The 22,977-nt window shown below is 39.3% G+C and overlaps 1 protein-coding gene across 6 annotated transcripts in view; it reads right to left on the minus strand.

Annotated features, from left to right (window-relative positions):
• The window catches only part of CTNNBIP1 (catenin beta interacting protein 1), a 33,297-nt gene extending 11,470 nt beyond the window's left edge, over positions 1 to 21,827 (minus strand). Inside the window, exons 1-6 of one of the 6 annotated variants that reach the window (XM_050909589.1) lie at positions 21,142 to 21,274; positions 17,229 to 17,308; positions 14,550 to 14,589; positions 4,347 to 4,436; positions 1,970 to 2,091; positions 1,404 to 1,494 (exon numbers count right to left, since the gene is read on the minus strand). In XM_050909589.1, the coding sequence (XP_050765546.1) occupies positions 1,404 to 1,494; positions 1,970 to 2,065 (187 nt within the window). In that variant the 5' untranslated portion in view covers positions 2,066 to 2,091; positions 4,347 to 4,436; positions 14,550 to 14,589; positions 17,229 to 17,308; positions 21,142 to 21,274. Of the gene's footprint in view, positions 1 to 1,403; positions 1,495 to 1,969; positions 2,092 to 4,346; positions 4,437 to 14,549; positions 14,590 to 17,228; positions 17,309 to 18,600; positions 18,644 to 20,550; positions 20,614 to 21,141; positions 21,275 to 21,794 lie in introns of those variants that run through there. The other 5 variants (XM_050909586.1, XM_050909587.1, XM_050909588.1 and 2 more) reach the window with 5 other exon arrangements.
• Between the last annotated feature and the right edge of the window lie 1,150 nt (positions 21,828 to 22,977).

Genomic DNA, 22,977 nt, shown 5'->3' on the forward strand with positions numbered 1-22,977 from the left:
CTGAAGAATGCCAACTGCAACTAAGACAGTCTTTCTTAACTATGTCTACCTCAGTTTTTGATGAGAAACCAGCAAATCTTCACTTTAGACTGGCAGAAAAGTTTAAGAATTCTGAGCCAAAATATACAAGTATATCTATCTCCATCAATCCCCCAGCTATGTGAGGAATGAACACACAGGCTTAAAACTGAAGAGCAAGTTTGTGCAGGTTGTGTTTCTAATAGTTTTCTAAATGTCTTAGATCTATATTAAATTTCTGCTCAACTCAGTTCTTTCTGGCATACGTGTCTTACAATTTTCCTTCAATACCAAATTCTACATTATGAATGTGAACTGGCACGAGGCCTATGAAGGGGAGGGAAAAAAAAATTCAGAAAGAAACGTTCTGGTTCAGAAGAGATTAGTAGATTCAGAGTAGCGCCACACAATTGTTTAGCAAGACTTCTGCAAAGCATTCACAAAAGCAGCACATACTTCATCCCTTTAATGGGAATCTAAACACACCAAAGCAGATTTGTAAACTTACTTCATGTCTACTACCCCTGTCCAGGAATTAATTACTCTGTGCAAATTAAAGAAATGCAATGGGAAACAAATTCATCCTATTACTAAACTTTGCCAAACTAGTAACATTGCTCTTCACTTCCACATTCATGGAAATGAAAAAAACAAAAGATGTTGTTAGATGATTCCATTTTATTTTGTGAGAAAAGTGTTATCAAGCAACTAGAGTCATAGTAACTAAATTATCACATGCATAACAAATTGCTTTTGTACCTTAGAAATCTGTATCTACTTTACATTTTATTTTGTTATAAAACTCCCAGTTTGAAGCGTACTAAGAAAGTGCTTGCCACCCCCAGCCTTGTTCCTTTTTAAGCACAGATGTCCAGTTTAAGAATAAATATAAAAATTTAGATGAAAGTCATCTTATGCAGAGGATCCATACTGAATACAGTAAGACACACTCAGAACTAGATGGAGCTATGCATACCTGAATTTAACTTCACCTATAGCAAAAAATGAATCAGGTTAAAATTTATTTCTATTTAATATATTACATAGAGTAGGAAGCTATATACATGCATTTAGCTCACAGGACTTTGGCCATCAATGTTTTGAGTTATCATGGAGAATAATATGTTTAACAATGCTCTTCATCCTAACGAATCTTAGGTATAGCCAAGACTGACTTTACCTGTTAAAATAAAACCACCTGTTGAACAGTACACTCTAGTTCTCTTCCAAAGATTATAGCAGGCAATGACTTGCATATCCCAGATTGCAGGATGGGTTTAAGTAGGTCGCATATTATTACAGAAATACAGGAACCTAAATTTGGTATTCTCTGAGACTGTTCTCCCAGATTAAATAAACACAAGGCAAACAAATCCAGTACTCACCCTGATCAATTGAGTGTTGAGGAAGCTGGCTAAGTTGGCTATTCACTACACCTGCATATGTGCGCAAGAACTCCTCTTCACTAGCAGTCAGCTGGAAATGTACAAAGAGTCGGTCAGCAAAAAGGAAAATGAAGAAAGACCGAAGATATTACCTCCCAAGAAACGTCACAGTTGCCTCTATTCTACTCTTCAACAGTTTAATCAACTGTTATTTGTGCAAACTATACCATCTGCAAGGACATAGCAGCAAACTGGTACATCATGTGTTCATGGAGAGATTCAAAGTCACCTTAAAACAGTTGCTTTATTTTGCTGGTTTTCCAATAACGAAAAACTTTACTCTATATAGAGAAATGATCAGATGCTCAGATTTCGTTTCAGGCATCACAAGCCTCATAATATTTAAGAAAAAAATCAATTGTGCAGATAATGGTTAAATCAATGATGGCTAAAACAATTCAGCGATAAAACCAGACCACCACCTGCCCATCTCAGTAAGCACTATCCCAGTTACTACAAAATTGTCTGGAAAGCCACAAAATATAGGCTATGACAGTGCATCTTACATTTGATCCCATCTTCCTCAGCATGAGTAGGACTCTCACTTTCTGCTGAATATACATTTCCTCCGGACTCTTTCCGGGGACGCCCTCACGGTTCATTCCCCTCCTGCCAGCTCCTGGATTTCCTGAAGATACAACATCAGAAAAAGACAAACTAAAATAGGTAATGGGGTATAATAGGAAAAGTTTAATTTCCAAACTACCTATTTTTCACCAGTGGGCAGACCACTTAAGAGCCTGGGAGAGTAAGGAATCACATGCTTCATCAGAGAAATCCTTAAAAATTTGAACAGCTAAACTAGGCCTTACACATGCAACTCAAACATTTAAAGAGGCTGATGTTCACATCCCTACTAGCTGTGTAAAATAGTAAAAACTTTAACTTCAAATTTAGAAAACAATGTTGCTTCAAATAATACACTAGTACAGCGGTGTAACAAACTAAACTAACCTCTTAGAAATGCTGTGTATTGGAGAAAGGTAACCCCCGGTAAGGAATCTGTGGATGGAGGTGTAAGCCAGCCACTCTTCCTCCATGCACAGCTCGGAGAATTGGCTCCAGAACAGTTCTCCAATTAGTTTTCACTCACAGAACTGAGTCTGGTCCTAAACTGAGCTTTAAATCTGCTTTCCCGAACCTTAGTAACCAAGGGAATACACTACACATGAGGCATGCTTAATGACGACTGCATCACAGCAGGTTCAAACACACTGTTTCCCATGTAGTCTTCACCAACCTCTCCCCTCACTTTATTTTCATTATTACTTTTAAGGGAAAGTAATCTGGGTGTGGAAACAGTTTAAAATTACACATAGGCTCTCCTGAGTGAGTCAGAAGTAATGCAAACTTAAGTAGCAGCTGCTGGGATAGGCTTTACCACCCACATTACTTAGCATGAAGATAACAGTAGTAAAAAGTGGAGAAAGCTATATCATCAGTCCTACTTGAGTAAGTTTCCAGTGGGAAGATTTGCATTATGCTGATTTGCTGTAGATGCTTCTGCTTGGAAACTTGCAGCCTGTAAATGTGCAAGGTGACCATATTTTTTTGCTATAATCAGCAAACTGCTTTCTGAAGGGGGAATAAAATGATCCCATATTTTTGTGTAGTGTCAACTCAAATGATGTTACTAAGCATATACTCCACGGTGGAATTTACTGAGTGCTAACAAGTGATGTCAATAGTAAGACAATGAACAAAATGAGACAGTGAGCAAGAGACATTAAGTTACGCATATCCAGAGACTGATAGAACAACAGATGTTTATCAAGACACCAAGTAAGTCGGAAAGGTTGTGACTGGTTCTTAATGTTATACTAATACATACTTTTTTCTTTTTTCTTTTTTTTTGGTAATATTTTTACTTGAAGAAGGAAGGTGCTGTACTAGTAGCCAAAGAAATCAATTTAGAAAAGCACAACAGCAAAAACCTGAAGTGTGGTAACACACCTATCATTTAAAAATGGAACAAATTATACGGGATATCTATCAATAGGCAGCACCATACACAAGCACCAAGAAAATGCCATGGTTGCCCCCATGCCAGCTAGGAAGATCACATTTCAGCATTCCTCTACACATCAGATATTACAAGAGATTTGTAGTCTATACATGACATTCATTGTCTTCCATCATAATAGTCTTCCAGTTGTTTATTAATTTTTCAAACTTTAAAAAGGGGTGATGGAAATTCCTATCTAAACCTGGTTCTTCTAAAGTAAACTTCAGCCAAGATGAATTTATCATGAAGCTACCTATTTAACAGGAAGGATAAAAATACTAAAGCCTGCCCATTCAGCGAATGCTTCACAAAGTCAGTAAGCAACACTGGGGAAAAAGCACTCAATATGGCTCAAAAGCTATTAAAATATATGTATAAAGAGGTTAAATTAAGAGCAACAGTGCTTTGCTCTTCATACACTGCACAATTATTTTGGTTGATAGCCTCAGCCGCCACAGCTTTTCCTACTTCATGACATCAAAGTAGAAAGACAAAAGTCTTCAGACAGTACTGAGACCTCAACATGAAAAACTTTAACATTATCTCTGTTCCTGTTACATAAAGCTTTTTAAGACACAGTTTAGGATGACAATATTACCCGACATATATTACATCAGTAAATTTCCAAAACCACTTACAAAGCTAGTCTATGACCAGAAGACAGCACAATCCATCTTTACAAATGAAGGACTGAAAAATCTTATCAAAGTACTTATCAACTTTGCTTTCTCAAGAAAGCTACATTAATATGCTATACATAATGAAATGTTACTTAAGCAGAACTTCCCTAACCCTACAATTCTTTCTGGCACATAGATGAAGTCGTCGTCTCCCCGTCCCCAACCAATAAATCACCAGAGATTTCCCTGCCAACGTACCTGCTTCTAAAAATCACAGAAGATCAGATAACCCACGCGTTCAGTCCCGATTAATGATCGTAGCTGGAAAAAATGTATGAGGAAACTGCCCTGTGAAAACAAATGAGCAAAGCATTACAGAAATACACGAAGCTGAAAACCAGAAAGACCATTCATTAAATATGCTTTGAATCACAGTCTGCCTTAGAACACAGTCTAGCCAAAATCTGTAAAACTGTAGGCTTGTCTGGAGTTTCTAGACCCTTTTTAAAAACCAAGTTTTTTAAAGGTCAAGCCATGCTTCATCTGCAAGATTTACACCCTGACCATACCAATGACATTCCCAATCACTTGAGAATGGAATGTATTCAAGCTTTGCATTCTTTAAGAAGCTTTCAGTATAAAACCCAACTCCCCGGAAAAACCAATAAACGTCATGACATGTAATTTCTTCTAGTAAAAAAAAAAAAAAAAATAAAATAAATAGGCGTAGCTTACCAAAGATTTGAGGAAAACTAAGGAGAAATGTAAAGCATGTTGGTTTTGACCAAAATTATTGTTTTCAACCATGTGTATGTTATCTGAATATAGCAATTATGAAGACCGACACTTGAAAGCTGGGCTGGAAAACCCTTTGCACAGAATTTTTCAGACCAACCTCACTGCTCAGTCACCAACAGCTAACAGTTATAGACTTTTTTTTTTTTTTTTAGACTCTTGACATTTCTGAACATATTTTACAACTGATACTGGGTATCAGGGCATGGTAAGAATTTATCACTCTTCCTATCCATCACATCAGCCTCTAAGACAAGCAGCTCAATCTCACAAACGAAGTGACAGTTCAAGCCCTCTGTAATATGTAATAAAATAGCAAGTGCCTGCTACTTAGGACAGCATCACAGCTAGAATCACGTAATTAATAGCATAAGCTGTTGTACTTAATTAAGAGTTTGAGTAGGGAAGATATGCATACCTGCACCATTTGTTAACAAAGTCCAGCTTAAATTTACCAAACATACTCTCTCCTTTTTTTTTTTTTATCCCCCCCCCCCCCCCCCCCCCCCCCCCCCCCCCCCCCCCATGGTCAACAAGCAAAGGCAGATCTAGACTAATTCAATTTCTTTCATGGCTGTTCACCACCCCATGCAGATGTCATTACTATCAGGGAAACAAGACAGGAGTAGCTAGAGCTACTCAACTGTTCTGTACACCAGGTTCATCAGAGAAATGCTGAATCCAAAATACCTGCTAGTTTCACCTGTAGGTTCTCTACACTGTTTCTTACTAACAAGTGTTGGAAGCAGTTGAGCTTTATCAATAGCTTAGAAGAATCATTTTACCTGTCCAGAGGAGAGAAATTGCCTGCTCCGAAAGGATTATTTAAGCCCTACCTCACTAATTAGTTCCCACTGTTCTTGCCCTCTAAATATGCAATGCAGTCCCAAGAAAGATTATCTACAGCACTGACAACAGGACCTTTCGCAGTAACTAATTGCTGTTCTCATTTCTACGGACTTCAAAGACATACCCCCCACCACCACCACTGTACAAATACTCACCACACAACTGTGTGAACTCCTTCCTAAAGAAAAGGATTAGAGCATGGGAAGTAACCACTTCTGAGATGCACTTCTGTCCTACTGACAGCAACAGCGTATTTATAGTTACCATTAAAATTCCCCACACATACCCCAAACTACAAATAATAGTAATCTATGCATTTGTCATATTTAACACCAAATACAAATGAAAACAGAACGATCAAATGTTTTCCTAACCCTATAAATTTAGAGGAATTCAGCTGAGAACTGAAACAGCCTCCACAGACAGGCCATTTGCATGACCAGCCAGAAGGCTTGTATCATGGACAGTTTCACTTTCAAGCAAAAGTCTAGTCCCTCTACAAGTCAGCAGCAGCACTCAAAACATGCTGTCTTTGTCCGATCCACATGGCTTCCCCCGGCTGAACTCACCTCACCACTGTCACAACAAATACATGGGTGGAACATCAAGCTTGCATACCAGAACGTAAGAATTTCTCTGCTAAACCATAGGGCACATCTCCAAAAATGACTGGAGTTAAAAAAAAAAAGAAAAAAAGAAAAAAAAGAAAGGGGGGGGGGAAGAGGTTTCATGACTTTTTCTTAGAAGTATGAGAAAAAAATAAGACTAAAAGGCCTAGTGACCAGCCCAAAGCCACACAAAGGTTCTCCTACCAACTTGTTGCTATCTATTCTAAATGGCAGCTCACACTTCCAACTTTTTCAACTACACATCAACATTTCCACATTCATCTCTAACGAACCCTAAGAAATAGGATCTAAAAATACTTTGCAACTGTGTATTTTGGGGGTGGGAGGGAAGAAGTGCAAAATACGAGAAAGAGTTTAGCAAGACAGCTGAGGAACAGCTGAATTACTACTAGCACGAGTTCTGTTCACAATCTTAAGAGTCCCAATAGACCTGTGTGCTACACAATGATCCATCCCTGAAGCACTTTTCAGGTCAGGTGATTCTTTGCCTCAGTTGCAATTACCAGCTCTGAATTCTGCTTCTTTGCTCGCCTATATCCACCTTCTATTCCTGCAAGGTCAGAACACAGTTTATTTTGACTACGCTCAGTTCCAATTTTTTGTCTCTAAACAAGTGGTGACTACTTCATTTAGTCTATTAATGCTGCAGGACTCGGGCAGGTCTGTATCACTTTACCCTCAGACCAGCCTCTCTACACTTACACAGGCACTACAAACAGCTGCTTGGGCTTGTCACACCAACGAGCACTTCTACCACGGAAAGCAAGATTCAGATTTTCTCCTGGTCACGAGGTTCTGTCAAAGCTTAACTCATACCATGTACTCCCAATAAGTATGAGAAAACAATAACTGAACACTTTCCAATTTAGGTGTCACCAGAACACAAGAACGTAAAATCATTTCTCAAACTTACAATCACAATTCTTGTTGCCCCAACGGGCTTACGTTCCCAGCCAGGATTTAAGAACAGATAAAAGCATGCAAGGTTCTTTACCATGGAAGTGAAATGAAAACTATTCTAAGCACAAAGACTCCAGTTTCAATCCATCCTTATCCTTCTGTCCTAAATAATTCTACTTCCTTACAATGGTTTACACTTGGGTCACAGACTGCTACAAAGAGTATTTTTTAAATGTACAGAAAAACTTAAAAGCAGTGAACTAATGTTTACAAGTTCAGAGATGTCCATATGGGAGATGGAAAAAGGTCAAAGTCTTAGCTTCAGGTTCTATCACTTAAGAGATCATGCTGCTTCCTCAAACATTGCTAGGATAAATGAGTTTTTAAGCTAAAATGTAAGGCAAACTAATTGAAAAGAAATGTGTTTTTAAAGTACATGTCACTGAATTACAACAGCATAAGGAAACTGAACCAGCATCAGGATGCAACATGCCAAATGCAGGATCCTGGCAGTTGAATGTCAGCTGATCAGCAAAGATAAAAACAAATTTTGCACATCCCATACATCATAAACAAACGTTTATCAACAGCACTAATCAATCCTACTGTTTATAGTTAAAACACAGAATTAATTTATTTACCTATTCTTGCCAGATGTATTATATTGCAGATGAGAAACATTCCCTGAAAGATAACATTTCAATCTGTAGTTTCAGCACAAAAAGCCAGACAGAGAGAGAGAAAAACAAGAACTACTGTGTACTGGACTGAAGGAATCCCCACAGCATTAACAGAACTCAACTGGAAAGCTGTTCATTCAAAAGAATGAAGAGCCAAAGCTATTCAGAAGCCCAGTTACACGATCACTGATACTTATTGGTCTAAGCGAAGAAATACTGGGGTCTCAGCTGAATTTCTGGTAACCATATCCTGAATTACTAGCACTAAAGGAAGAGATGCCAAAGGCTGATAAAGCTGTACAGAATGCACTGTTCTATCAAGTCTGGAACTGGTCTCTCCAGGTAAGGGTGAGGCAGATGTGCAAAGCCAACAGGAAAGTTTGGGCTGCCAATACCTTATCTATTTTGCAGCTAAGCACAATGCCATTATCCAACTCCTTTCTCACAAAAAAGACTAACCTGTGTGTTTCAAAAGCTATAGTTTTAGTCTGAAATGATTATATTCTTTAGTAACCGTGTTAAAAGACTAAATCCTACAAGCTTGCCCTGCTGCATCCAACACACTGCAAATGGACATAATTGGGTCACCTAATTTTCCTTTGTTTGGCAGGCACATGCAATGAAATTTATTTCTCATTTATTTTTAATATGATTCACAAGACAGAATAATAAATGAGAAAGATCTCTGCATTACAGCCAAAACTGCCAGCCCAGCTTTGCCAAAGCAATCAATTTGAGTTTAAAAACATTCCCTCCCTTTCCGAAGCCGTAAATGAGGTTGGTCAGTAAACAAAATGGAAAAGCTGTCCTGTTCTACTGCACTTCATTCCCCATGCTGCCTGCAGAAGGGCCGGGTGAGGATCACAGGAATGCCTTCTGCTTTGCAAGGCCCAACATGTGGACTGGGCAGAGTCAAGCACGCCTGACATCCCCGTTCTGATCCCTGTTTGTCTGCCTACCAAACCGATCTCTCTGGCTGTGGAAAGAGTATGTGCAATCCTGTCCCCCTGGCAAAAGAAAGTATAAGTACCGCCTTCATGCAAAACACTATAGATTGTCTAGCAAGGCACTAAGTTAGAGATGAGAGTAAACCGGACATGGTTTTGGAACCAAAAGATGTAGGTATGTCTACACCAAAAAACAGTTGGGCCACTTTACAAGTATGTTACCAAAGTAGAAGGGGATTAAGTATTTTTAAACTTTTCCACTAGCATTAAGAGATGCTTCCCTACCTCTCCACATTGTTACCTGTCCCAGTGGGATGGGGAAGAGAATCGGAAGCGTAAAGGCGAGAAAACTCGTGGGTTGAGATAAAGACAGTTTAATAAGTAAAGCAAAAGCCGCACAGGCAAGCAAAGCAAACCAAGGAATTCATTCCCCACTTCCCCTCGGCAGGCAGGTGTTCAGCCATCTCCAGGAAAGCAGGGCTCCATCACGCCTAACAGTAACTTGGGAAGACAAATGCCAGCACTCTGAATGTCCTCCTCTTCCTTCCTCCCCCAGCTTTCTATGCTGAGCATGACATCATATGGTATGGAAAATCCCTTTGGTCAGTTGGGGTCAGCTGTCCCGGCTGCATCCCCTCCCAACTCCTTGTGCACCCCCAGCCTCCTCACTGGTGGGGTGGGAAGCAGAAAAGGCCTTGACTCTGTGTAAGCACTGCTCAGCAATAACTAAAACATCCCTGAATTATCAACACTGTTTCCAGCACAAATCCAAAACATAGCCCCATACTAGCTACTATGAAGAAAATTAGCTCTATCCCAGCCAAAACCAGCACACCTGAAAAGCTTAAAATGAAAATACAATATAATCCTTCCCAAAAACGAACTAAAAGACCGTATCGGCTTTCTCTTCAATTACTGACCCTGGACACAACAGTATGTAATGAAAAAATATTGCCTTTGCAGTTAGCCCCCCCCCCCTTTTTTTTTTCCTAACTAGATTTAGAACATCAGCTACTGTGTTTTCACTTTAAAAAAATGTAGGCAGGAGAAATCTGTACTCAAACTGAGTTTAACTAGGCTGTTATATGAACAGATGGAAACAGCTCCTAAGGAAACGCAGGCTCACCAGCAAGAACTGTTTTGACTGAATGCTTTCAGTAGAGGAGGATTCCAACACACAGCAACTGAAAATTACAGATTCATAACTGTATTTCCCTCACTTCCGCCTATGCTCTTATGAATTCAAAACCTGGAAGGGCTTCTCTGCTGGACAATGCCACAGATGGGTTCATAATAAAGAACTTCTAAATTACTCTGACTCCCCTCCCATCATCCCTTAAAAAAAAAAAATTCACATCCCAACAGAAAAAGAAAAAGACACACTAAAAAATGGTACGTTTGTAAATTTTGCGTAAGGCAAGCTACTTAAGCATCCCATTTAATTTTAAAGACATGCTTATTTAATGCAATGAGAAAGCAACATGAGCTTTTGTTCCTTCAGATTACACATTCCCCCCAACATTGTAGTCCTCTAACGCTGAAATTCCCAACATCCACATTTTACTGGTATGGGAAAAAACAAAGTGGAACTGAGGAATATGCACAACCTAAATTAAGGGGGGAGAAAAAAAGAAAAAGGCAGTAATCTGTCAGTAAATGTAATATTTTACATATTCGGTCTTAATAATTTAGGGTACTTACAGTGGCCATCTGGCAAGCTCTTTAAAATGTAAGTCACAGCTGACTACCTCTTTAGTATCTTGTATCACTTCCAGTTATAGCCAAAAGAAATCCAACAGGAGTTAGTTCAGCTACAATTTTTTTTTTTTCCCTTGAATCTGGCTGGTTCTGTTCAAGGCAGCTAAAAACCTCAATTAATGGGATAGGATTAGAAAAGCTCAGATAAGGAGTTATGGTGAATAAAACCAACCGCTGCAGGTTTCCTTTGCACTACACAAATTGAGTTAACAGCCAGCATGAAGAGGTCCCTTTAACTCTATGATATCATTAGCCAAGGTTAAGCTATTAGCCTCTACAGTTATACTATTGAGTACTTCAGTGGCTAAAACATGGTCATACTGGGAAGCTTGCAAGCGCAAGGGGATGCTGCACCTTTAAGCCTTGTTAATTTTCAAATGACATTTTACAGAGAACAGCTAGAGCCCTAAAAACCTTCCAAGCTGAAGCCTGAAACCTGAAGTCAGGAACCAGAGTCTGCAAAATCCTGCTACAAATTTTCCTCTAATTCAGTCTGACTCATGACCTTCAGTCACAGGCAGCTGGAGACTGGATTAATTCCCATCTCCAGAGGGATACGACAACGAAGAATTTATAACAGCTACCTATTTATAGGTGAACAGTAAGAGCTGAAATATTTAATGTGGGGTTTTTTGTCTTCATTTCTATGTCCAGTATTATCTTTTAGCTGACTTTAGAATCTGAACCCCAGTGTCAGATTTTGGTCAATTTACAGCTGGAACTCCAGTGGTAGGTTTGCATCTCTTAAATGTTAAATTTTTAACAAAACAGTACAGTCCTCCCTCTTGAAGAGGCACAGGAAACAGCCCAAAACACTGCCATTTAGACATGAAAAATCTATAAAAAAAAGCAGTTGTTTTTTTTTTTTTCCAGTGCTGGATCACCTTTCACAGCTTCAAAAAGGACTTCAAAAGTAGTAATGAAGTGCATTCAAAAAAGCGTTCCAATATACTGAAACAGTTCTTACATCAATGCTCAAGCTAACCGTAAAAAAAAAATCCTACCATTATAATCACGATTTTTATGAAATTAATGCTTGCCTCCTGACCTTCAGGCACACACAAACCAGATTATTTTTTTTGCCATACCACAGCAGCAATCTCTCAAAGAGAAGACATCTATCACGGCTCATACAGTTAAAAGAGGCAGCACAGGTTTTTAGGTAGTTCACGTCAGTCAACTTGAAGCCTCTGAAATTAAATGTAGTAACAGCAACAAAACCTTAAAAAAAGACTTTCATTTCACAAAGGTATTCACACTTCAAAGATGAATTTGTCGAAAATTCTTTAAAAAGTGACACCACTTAGCTACAGCAGTTTATACACAAATTCTATCCCAGTCAAAGAAACAATTCTAAAAGAATGTTACAATACTTTACTGAAGATGGTCTTCAACAGCTGGATAGATGAGTGCTGCTCTTGTCCTAATCATTAGCATCTTTCACAGAGGCTCACGCGCCTCTTCCCCTATTTATAACAAAGCTTCAAATCTTCTAGACAGGAAATTAGGCACTAATGATAGATAGCCAATGATTTTAACTACCAGGTATCCCACACAAAAAAATTACTGCTGTAAAAAGTGTTACGCATCCATCATCAAAACAAAACTGTACGGCAATGCTTTCTATGGATCCCTCTGTAAATATTCTATCTATTCAGAAACAGTAAATGAAGTTTCCAGCACATAGACATAACAAACTTGCGATGCTTTTTCCTGTTCTTAAGAAATTAGCTTTGCTTTCATAGTTTGATTTTAACTTTAATCATAAACCAGTGAAAAAATGAAGCACCAATAATAGGTAAAAATTTTATCAACAGCTTACAAGAATCAACAAATTATTTTCAAGATATCTATCCCATTTTATACGGTAGGCATGCTACATACATTGTACAAATATGTACCAATATAACACCTCCACCTATGAAGTATCATATTTTTTGACTATTAATTATTGACACCAATGACAGAGCCTCCTGCAGCACGTCTATTCTATGATCATTGCAGAAACTGAACCAAGGCCAATACACAAGCATGCACACGGAAGATTGAGACCATTAATTGTGGTCACTTCATTTTCTTGCAATGTCAATCAGCTTTATGACCAAAGTCACGTTTTCAAAGAAGCTCCGCAAGAAGTGGTAACGCTGGACTCACAATCCTCTGAAGACTTACAGATTATTAGCATTAAAACTGAGTTTTACTGAAGACTGTCACTTATATTACAGAAACTAAACTCAACACACTAAAAAATACCTTAATACATGGGACATAAACACCCTACACTCATGAAGCATAAACACTGATAAAGAATTAGTTGACTGTAGAAGCAAGAAATTGGTTCAGTCTGCATAATGAACCTAAAATAAGCCTACCATGCCTACACAACGGAGTAAAATGTCAAAATTGATGCACGTATGTGTATATGCCCAAGGTGCAGCATGTTTTTTCTGCCTTCTTCAGTAATTCTCAAGTGGCTTGAAATGGAACAGGAAAAAGAAATATGCATGAACAAGCACACATTCAGAATTACCAGCAGTGCTAATGGAGCAGCACTTCAGTATTTGGTATGTTTCCAACCAAACAGTTTCATTAATACTGTATTTGTATTCAGATTTTTGAAATTAAACTACGTCTAGTGCAAAAATTTGATGTTTCAGTCAACTTTAACAAAAAGGCAAGTGACACTATTAGCCAACCATAAACCATTACAGAACAGTCTAAAATCAGAATAGGCAAGATTCCAGTAAGTATATGTAAGCAGTTAAAAAAACAATAACATTTAATTTCAATTTACAAGCATGCAGTAAAAGCCCCCAAAACCCAGAAGTACCATATTTGGAGTCGAACTGCCTGTGGTCTAGTGACCAACTTCTCAGCAGCTTAAGCACACTGCATTGTTATATTTAACCAGAAATGGCAGACATCGTGAGTAATGCCTACTGAAAGGATTTCTCTCCACTATTCCACTCACTGAAGCACCATTATATTTATAGGCATTTCTTTGGTACTCATCAACATAGTATCTTTCTACAGATGCCTAGCATATTAAAGATAGCTTTCAATTTAAAACGTGACCTATGCTGCCCTGTAATTTATACTGACATCTGAACATCATTAATGCCGATCATATACATTTTACACTGAAAATGCCTACAGATCTTTTACAGTAGAGAGATTATGGCTACTAGATTTTTTTTTTAAAGCAATTAAAACGTGAGCTGTTATTAGGTTGGTGACTACTTAGCATTTTAATATTTTGCAATACTGTATCAAAGTACAGTGTTAGGACCAGAGACTCTTAGATTAATAGTTCTTGACTACTAAAATTGCCTAACCATTGGACAACATCATGAAATATTGTTCTGTCCTCATACATCAATAAAATTTGCTGTAAAATGTGATAAAATACACCCCTTATGACACCTACTTATTGTGCCTCTTTAGAGAAAAAAGAAATCTCTGTGCTGCTTTCCCCATGGATGTTCTGCATAATCAAAAAAGCAAAGAAGTGGTTTCAGTTTTGAATCAATGTATGGTTTAATTTTTTAAACCATTTAAAGAGGTATTTTATCAATAGTTCTTGCTGAAAGCTGAACTAAGAATTAATGGCTATTTGTCTAATACGAATATATTCCTTGATCATCTTTTTTGCACTAAGCACAACACAAAACCTTTGCCTCCTCAGTGATCTGTTAGCATCATTAATGTTACTGGATAACATGGGCAAGAGACCCCTGCTCCTAGGACCTTCCTAAAATAATACTCTTTGAGAACTTTCCTCGATAGTGTTTCATAAACTGGTCTAAATAGCTGTTTCAATCATATGTGCAAAAGTATGCCAGTTCCTCTCTTCTCTGAAGGACTTATTAAAAATAAAAAGCACAAGAAAAGGATTTTTGTTACCTTCTTTAGGTCACCAAACAAGACCATGCTGCAAAGATATCTGATGGAGAGAGGAGGAAGGAAAAAAATCCTTGTCAACTTTAAGAGAGGACTTTTAACATTCACAAGTTTAAAACAAATTCCTAATTAGACACCAATTTTACCACAGACATTTTGCTTTCTATATTTTTTGGTAAACTGGGATTACAAGGAAGGATATCTTGCCTTCAAGAAACTTCCTATTTCTCAGGAAAAGGGATGCAATTTCCTTCCTCCCTAGCCACAATTTTGAATGTTACCTTAATTATATTAGCCCTGAATTGTGAAATTAACCTGTATGAGGTCATTAGTTTGACAGCAGAAATCTCTCTTTAGCACTACTGTACAAACACACACACAGGCTGGAGAGAAATAAACTACTGACTACAGGGTTTTTTAAGGGTTATATCAAGTCCCAATCAGTGCTGGGACTGATTAATTTCAGAGTACAATGAAAACTGGAAGAATTACAGGCAAGACTGAGAATGCACATATGTTAAAGGCAACCAAGCTGAGCTGCATAGAAAACTGTATGTAGAATTGTGTGGCAAGTTTGATTTATTCAGAGATCGACACTAATGAAGTTAAATACTTAAAACTGATTGTTTCAAGATCTCCCATATACGTAAAATTCGCTGCATTTACAGGATAAATGGCAACAGCTCCCCTAAGAATGGGGGCATCATGCAGATGCAACAATACGTATTTTATCAAACTCTGATGTATACCAATAATAACAAAAGGTGTTAGCCCAGAGACCATTAACAACAATGCTCAAGACAAGGCTGATCCTTCTACTAGTTAAAACTGTAAGATTCCAGACCACTTCAGAAAGTTTCCATAAGCAAGACTGCATGCAACAACCACCAATTTCAGGTAGAATGGGGAAAGAGCATACTGAAGTTGCAGACAGATTTCTGTACTTCCCAAACTGTTGGTACAAGTACAGTATATCTTTATTATATTTAGTTTCTCAACAAAAGGAAGGAGCTTATAGCACTTATGTCAAAAATTGCACCTACCAAGAAAAGAACAATGAAATGGGTATATTAAAAACAAGGTGCCAAAACTGTGTTTCCTCACACATGCTATTACACATACAGAATTTTATTTAAGGTTTAAAACATATTTTGTAAGAGCTAGCGAACTAAGAATCATGACAGTGAAACATTGAGAAAACCATTGCATACAGTTTTACGTGAATTGTGAAAGGTTTATTTTGCTGAGTCCCCTGTAGCTGCTGACCAAATGTTCAGTGATAAACGTTCTGTTTAAAAAACCTGATGTTTCTGAAGTTAAGCAAAACCTTTCATGAATTCCACATAAACCAATGAGTATTATTTGGCATCTACAGACATTCCTGAAAAAAAGCAGCTAAGCAGATGTGAATGGTCCTATTTTTCTCAATTTGGCATCAACTCTTAAAGTTAATTATATTTTAAGTGTGTTATTGCTGATCATTTTTGCATAAACATCCAGTTAACTGTGTTTATCTTGAAGTCTGATATTGCCTCCCCTGATCAACTGAGCAAGCTGCCAGGACACAATGAAATTTCCAGTTTTCCATGTAAGATCCAGCACACTCAAAGTTAAGAAACTCTATTAAAATTACATTAGTATGACAACAGGCACCAGCAATCACCACAGTTGCACATATCCCCTTCTCATTTCTACAAAAAGCCTTCCATCAGTAGTTTACCTTAAATTGTTTCAGTATTTATGCTGCTCCTTTACAGAAACTCTGATGCAAAAATTTAGGTCACATTTCCTTTAAGTGTACATGGGTGCACGTACATGTATACTTATTTAAAGCTCAATGAAATTAATTAAAAGCTCCTCACTGACTTCAGTGTGCATTGAATCAGAACCTGGATGAGTTCAGAGGCAAAACAATTACACTTTAATTAAACATCTTAACATTCTTGTGAAGCAGTCAACTAATTTTATAGAAGGATAAACTGAGTCAGAAAGTTTCACAGCTTGGTCATGGTCATAAACAGAGTTGATTACTTAAGTTGCTTCCATATTTGTTAGTTACCCTCATAACAGAGAAAATGGACTTTCTGAAAAGTCAAATAAATTCTTGGCCTAGATATTTGCAGGAAATAAAACAGAACACCCTGAGACAAGTGTAATGGTTGTACAAATCTATTGGCTCCATTTCTGTTCCCCAATCAGTAGCTAATTTAGTCAGTCACAGGAATTCCAATAACGCAAGAAGTTTAAATTTTTAGGGTTTTTTTCATGGCAGTTTATCTCCAGATGAGATTTTTAGGCTGCGGGCTTTTGTTTGTTTGTTTTTAAAACAGTATTAATAATTATGTCTACATTATTTTTTAAAAAAGAAAAATAGGCTTGGCAGATTTGATTTCTGTAAAACCTTGAAAATACTTATTGAAAAGCAAGATGTATGATTACACTTCCTAAATTCAAACTGACATTTAAACCATACATAAGCACTGTAACATTCCGTCAAATCACCAGTAGGGAGCAGAAACAAGAAATTAACTTTCCTCATTTTTTTGAGCATTTGTTACATAATGTTTCCCCAACAATGAGTCTGAAAATAAATCGCAGAGTCAGAACTGAATAAGTGTTCTACTTATTCAATTACCAACTAAGGTTTTTCAGTTATTTTTCTGATCTTTGGTTTCTTCTCACCTATTAACACTCCGTAGTTTTGCTCATTCTGGTCTATCTGCTTTCTTATGCCAATCGAAGTTCACGGACAGGCCACGGCTCTTTAAAGGGAAAAAGAACTGTAAGTCTCATCCATTCTCAGAGATACAACAGCAGCAACAACAGTAAACAAGTGTGTTTTTTTTCTAAATGAAATTAAGTTTGTTGGTAAAAAGTTTTTAGTACATTTAAAACCTATTTACGTATCATTTCTCCCATGTATGTAGAAGCAAGACCATTAGACTACCAACATTTCTTAGGATGTGGAGTAGGCAACAAAATGTTTTCATTCCAATAATTTACATCTTTGATGTACATCAGCATCAAAACATAAACACCTTCTGGGACTATTCACATACTTGTATACTGCAGTAGCTTTACTGAAATTAAATTAATGGATACTATTACGTTTCCAGCAAATCAGAACTCTGAACAAAAAAAAAAAAAAAAAAAAAAAAATCTTTCTAATGTCTGTGACGCAGAGAGTTATTTTAAAAGAAATTTTTTTAAAAGGCAATATGAATTATGTATGGTTTCTAGTTATATGGTTTAACACAGAAGACAAAAAAAAAAAAAATCAAAGAATACTCATATATGTATACTTTCCGAGAGACTCTTATGAGATATGACGGATTTCAGTTAGTCTACTGGAAAAACATACAGGACTAAGTGCTGTTTTAAAGAGGGCTCAATTAAAACTATTAAACACTATGATCTTTTTACATCTTTCTGATTACAAATCAAGGTTTATTTTTGACTGAATATCCCACCATATCATTCCAGAAGTACCATGGTGACAGTTTAAATAAGAACATGATCGACCAGCTTTACCATCATGACTACTAACATATTTGGAAACATAGCAGAAAAAGTAATTTACTCTTACTATCTGAAAATTGAATTATAATCACCTTCTAGCTATAACACTTATGCCAACTCCCAGAATATAAACATTTGGCATATTTATTAGGATTACAATTTTCCCAATTAAAAACATTAACATCAGGTTCAATTGCTTCTGCATTATATACACAATGGTGTGGTATAGCTGTAACAGCTGCTACTGTCCTTGTTGCATTTCAGCAGGAAATCCAATCTGATGACAGCTTGCAATAAAAAGCAATACAGTTTCGCATCTGCACGTATAGAAATATTTCTGAAGATACCCAATCCTTCTTTTTTGGAAAAAACTCTACTGGAAGTTTCTCCAACCATATTCAACAGCAGCCTTCAAAAGCCTATTCCCTCTCTATATGCACAGCACTTGGGTGCATTTTTGACACTTAAAACTAGGTCAGATGCTGAGGAGGGATGCTTTGTAGTCAACAACAAACTTACGAATTGAAATACTTACTAGAAATCATAAATGTTTATGTTGGTTACAGATGACAAACATTCTGGAGAGGAAAAAACTCATATTAAACTAATATAAACAGATCAATTTCACACAAGTTGTTTCCTAGGCAAAGCATCAACCTTTAACATTAGTTTCACCGTATCAAACACGTTCAGATGTTAGCTTTATCTGCCTGTATGCAACTGCAGGATGATTTTTAATTTTTAGCAATAGGTGTGTATCACAGTCAATGTTTGCAATGACAAAATTTAGGTTTTGTTTCAGTTCACTTCTGGTTTTGTTTAGAAAATAACACAAACTGTTTTGGAAACCCCTCTCTCCCCTTGCAAAGTTAAGTACTCTAAAACCCTGGATGGGGGAAGGAGAAAATGGAAGAGAGCAGAAATTGATACAACTACAGATTTCCCATAAAATTAGGATTCAGAACTTGCTTTCTGTGCAGCCCTAATACTTAACATTATTATGTTATATATCTGGTGAAATGTATGAATATTAACCAATTCTTGCTAAGACAACAGACAGAAGCTTCACATTGTGAGCAAATAGCCCTCTTTCCCCACACACCTAGCTGCAAACAGGCATTCAGGCAAATGACAACTGTGTTATATCTCATATGCATTTATTACAATGACTCCTATCAGGCTATGGGATGATTTTCCTGGTGAAGATTTCAGTATCTTCCCACTTCGAAGTCAAAAAGAATCCTGAAAAGCACTGTTATGTCCTACATAACTTTTCATAACTTCTGTCGCAATGCTTAAAATTAACTAAGAGAACGACTGCTTTGAAACAATTTTGGGTAAGCCATAAAACTTCAGCCAACCAATTACCAGTCATATTGTTCAAAATGGCCTTTGCTCTTGCATTTGTTCAATCCTGCATGCTTCCTTGTAGATTTACACTATTACGATGTACCACATCAACTAGGAGAGCATGCAAATCCATTTACCAAAAATTCTAAATTACACTAAAGAAGCTGCCAATTTCTAACAAGATGCCAAAGATACAATAAAAGAGATGATGCTTTTTCAGCTAATGGCAAAGTGAAGCAACTCCAATGTATCTGAAGTACACCTGCCACCATTTTCCAGCTGAATCTGTTTGTCAAGGCAAACAATAGCTTTTAGATTGGTAACAAAATAAGCCTGCATTTAATAAAAGTAGTAATATGTAGCTTTCTGCATGCCCCCTCACCTTGAATACCCATACTTTAAAAATACCCCCCCGAACTACGTAGTTTCGCCTCTCTTTTCACCATTTACATAGTGTTTCTCCTTCAGCAGGCTATTTCACATCGTATGTGAGCTCCAAAAATCCCAAGAGCAAGAGAAGTTGACAGCTTGCAAGTTCAGCAGCCAACAAAAACTAAATATAAAATTCTGATTTTGTAAATGTATTTAAAAATCATATTCTTAAAATACTCAATAGACATGCCTGTCACCATACCGGAGCCAACTCAGATCAGAAAACTGAACAAGCATACCTAACTGGCCTCCAATGTCTGTTGTTTTTTGGAGTTTGGTGGGTTTGTTTTTTTTTTTTTAAACCACCACATCTGCAGAATGTCTTGCTCTGATCTCACAGAGCATCAAAGCTTATTTTGTTCGATGTGCCAAGATGAGGAACGGTCAAATAAAAGATGATACACAACAGAGCAAAATATTCTCTTCTTGAGGAGAAAGCAAATGCAAGTCTGAAAGTCAAATGTACCCTGATGAAGCACATCTGGACGTGAAGCAGAAACTAGTATCATCTCTCATCCGCTTTCTGGAGGACTGATGTATTCTGATTCAGAAAATGATGCTGTTCCTCTCTCGTGTATCTTTCCAAGAGATACAGAACCATTGTGTGTCAACAAATACTGTCCATCTTTACACTAAATCGAAAGTTACGGAGCACTGCTTTGGATGCTCTAGAAACACAATTTTTAGCCAAGGTAGAAATTACCTCCAAGTGAAGCCCTCTATTAAATACTAGCCAAGAAGCATTTTTCCCACGCGAGTTACCGGTGTTTCACGCCGAGGGCCAGGACGCTGTGCAGCATCACACACTTTTTGTAAGACAAACGGGGGCTGCCCTGAGCCGGGGTGTCCAGATACCGTGTGTTATTGCCTGCAGACGTGACACCTGCCCTCGCGACGGCTCCAGCGCACCTTAAGCAGCTTTACGTGGGAATGACTTCACCTGCCACAAAAACGCGGCCATTGCTGGGGTGGGACACCGCCGCCGTGAAACAGGGTGCCACATGACGTAAGAGATGATGCCAGAAAATTAAAAAGGCACCTCCCGTACCTGTGCCGCGGGGCCACGGCCTGCCAGCGCCCACGACCGCTCGGCCGCCGCCGGGCCTCGGGGAGGTCAGGGGCCGCGGCCCCGAGCCGGGCTCCCCGCCGGGCCGGCGAGGGGGCGCGGGAGCCGGCCCCCGCGGGGCGGCAGAGGGGAGGCGCGGAGGCCCGGGGCCGGCGGAGCGGCGCCCCGGCCCGGGCGAGCGCCTTTGTTCACGGCCGGGCGCCGCGCACAAAGGGCGACCGCGCTCACCTGCGTGCGGGGCCGGGCCGGCCCCGGCGGTCCTGCGGCACGGCGGCGGCGGCAGCCGGGCGCGCTCAGCACGGGCGGGCGGGCGAGTCGAGCGTAGCCGAGCGGAGCGGAGCGGCCGCCTCCTCCGTCGTGACTCACCGCGGCGGCCCAAGGCGGGAGGGAGGGCGGGCGGGAGGGAGGTGCCTGGGCGGCTGCGGGGGAGGGACCCGCCGCCTCCCGGCGCCCAGGGCAGCGGCGGCGCCGCAGGCACCACCCGAGAGCCGGCCGGGAGGAAGGGGCGGGGCGGAGCCGCTGAGGGGCGGGGCGGGGAAGGGGCGGGGCCCGCGCACCGCCCGCAGGCAGGAGCAGGAGCGGCCGGGCCGGGCCGGGCCGAGCTCCCCGCCGAGGAGCCGGGGCGAGAGCGGAGGCCGGGCTGCTGGGGCGCGGAGCCCCCCCTTTTGCAGGACCCCTCGGCACAGCTGCCCGGGGGGCGCGGGAGCGCAGCCAGCCGAGCAGCAAACCGCCGGCACTCAGCGGCTACCCCCGCCCCTATCGCTACGGGCTGCGGAACCCCCCTCGGCGACATCGCTTCTCCATCGGGATAGGTGACGTACAAGACGCTGGCAGCAGAGGGGGCACGCAGTCTAGTTCCTGGTATTAGCCATAATGCTTACCTTCAGAAACATCCTTTGAATCAGACTCTGAAATTAGGTGGTGCCGAGCGTCTCCATGAGCTCATGCTTTCCCTCCAGCTGTCCTGTTCAACGGGGCGAGGCTGAGGAGCACAACTTCTCCGGTAGTGCCGTGTTAGATAAATCACATCAATGTTAAAACAGGTTACATGACCACTTTTCAATAATATTATGCTAAGAAAGTTAAAGACACTGCAAAATTCGGTACAGCTTAATGCAAGCTAATTCAGCAAATACAGAAATTGCCATCTTCTGAGAACCTCAAACTAGAATGAATATCCATTTGGTCATTCAAGCACTCAAGAATAAAGTAATCCTTCCCCTAGATAGACTGAAGCAGAGTAAAACCACAGTGAACACAGAGAAAAATTAAGTGGGGGGAAAAAAAAAAGACACAAGCCATCAAAGGCTCATCACCCCTGCTCCATCACTAATCTGCATTTTGGTTTCCCACTAGGCTTAACAGTAATGCTGCTTACCTATTATATGCATTGGTGGGGTCAGTAACGCTGCTTACCTATTATATGCATTGGTGGGGTCAGCAAGGTAAGTATAAAATTCCTGAAGATAAAAATGCTTTGTGTACCAAGTGTTATTTAGTAAAATACATCTGTTTTCTACTCTGCGTTTAACTTAATTGCATAAAAATAGTCACAGTAATGAAATAGGTGGCACTTCCTTTAACAGCTTGCTACTTTATGACATCAAAGCCCAATGCCACTGAAATCCATACCCCACTGCCAGTTAATGAAGGTTTTAACATGAAAGCCTATGCAAAGAGCAAAACCAAGCTGCTGACAGGAACAGGAATGGTGCAAATATGCTGGGATCTGAGATCACTAGCACATACCCACAGCACAGCAGGCAGTAATGATTATTAATTATTTAAGAAAAGAACATAAGAGCTCCAGCATAAGCTGAAAAAAATATGCAGAAGCATTGCTCTGGGATCCTCCAGTTGGATTACTGTTAATTAGCACAGTACATGAGTCTGCGGGAAAGATCTAAAAGCATCTTATGCTAGCAGGAGCGTATAATTAAGCCATCATTTGCATCTTTGCAATAGTATGAATTTTCTTACTGATAACATCATGGGCAAAACACCATTTTATGACTAAGTATTGTCTAGCTCTCCTATTCTAATTTAGCTGGCTGACTGTACAAC

Source organism: Gymnogyps californianus, chromosome 21 (assembly GCF_018139145.2).
Source record: "Gymnogyps californianus isolate 813 chromosome 21, ASM1813914v2, whole genome shotgun sequence".
Lineage (NCBI taxonomy): Eukaryota > Metazoa > Chordata > Aves > Accipitriformes > Cathartidae > Gymnogyps > Gymnogyps californianus.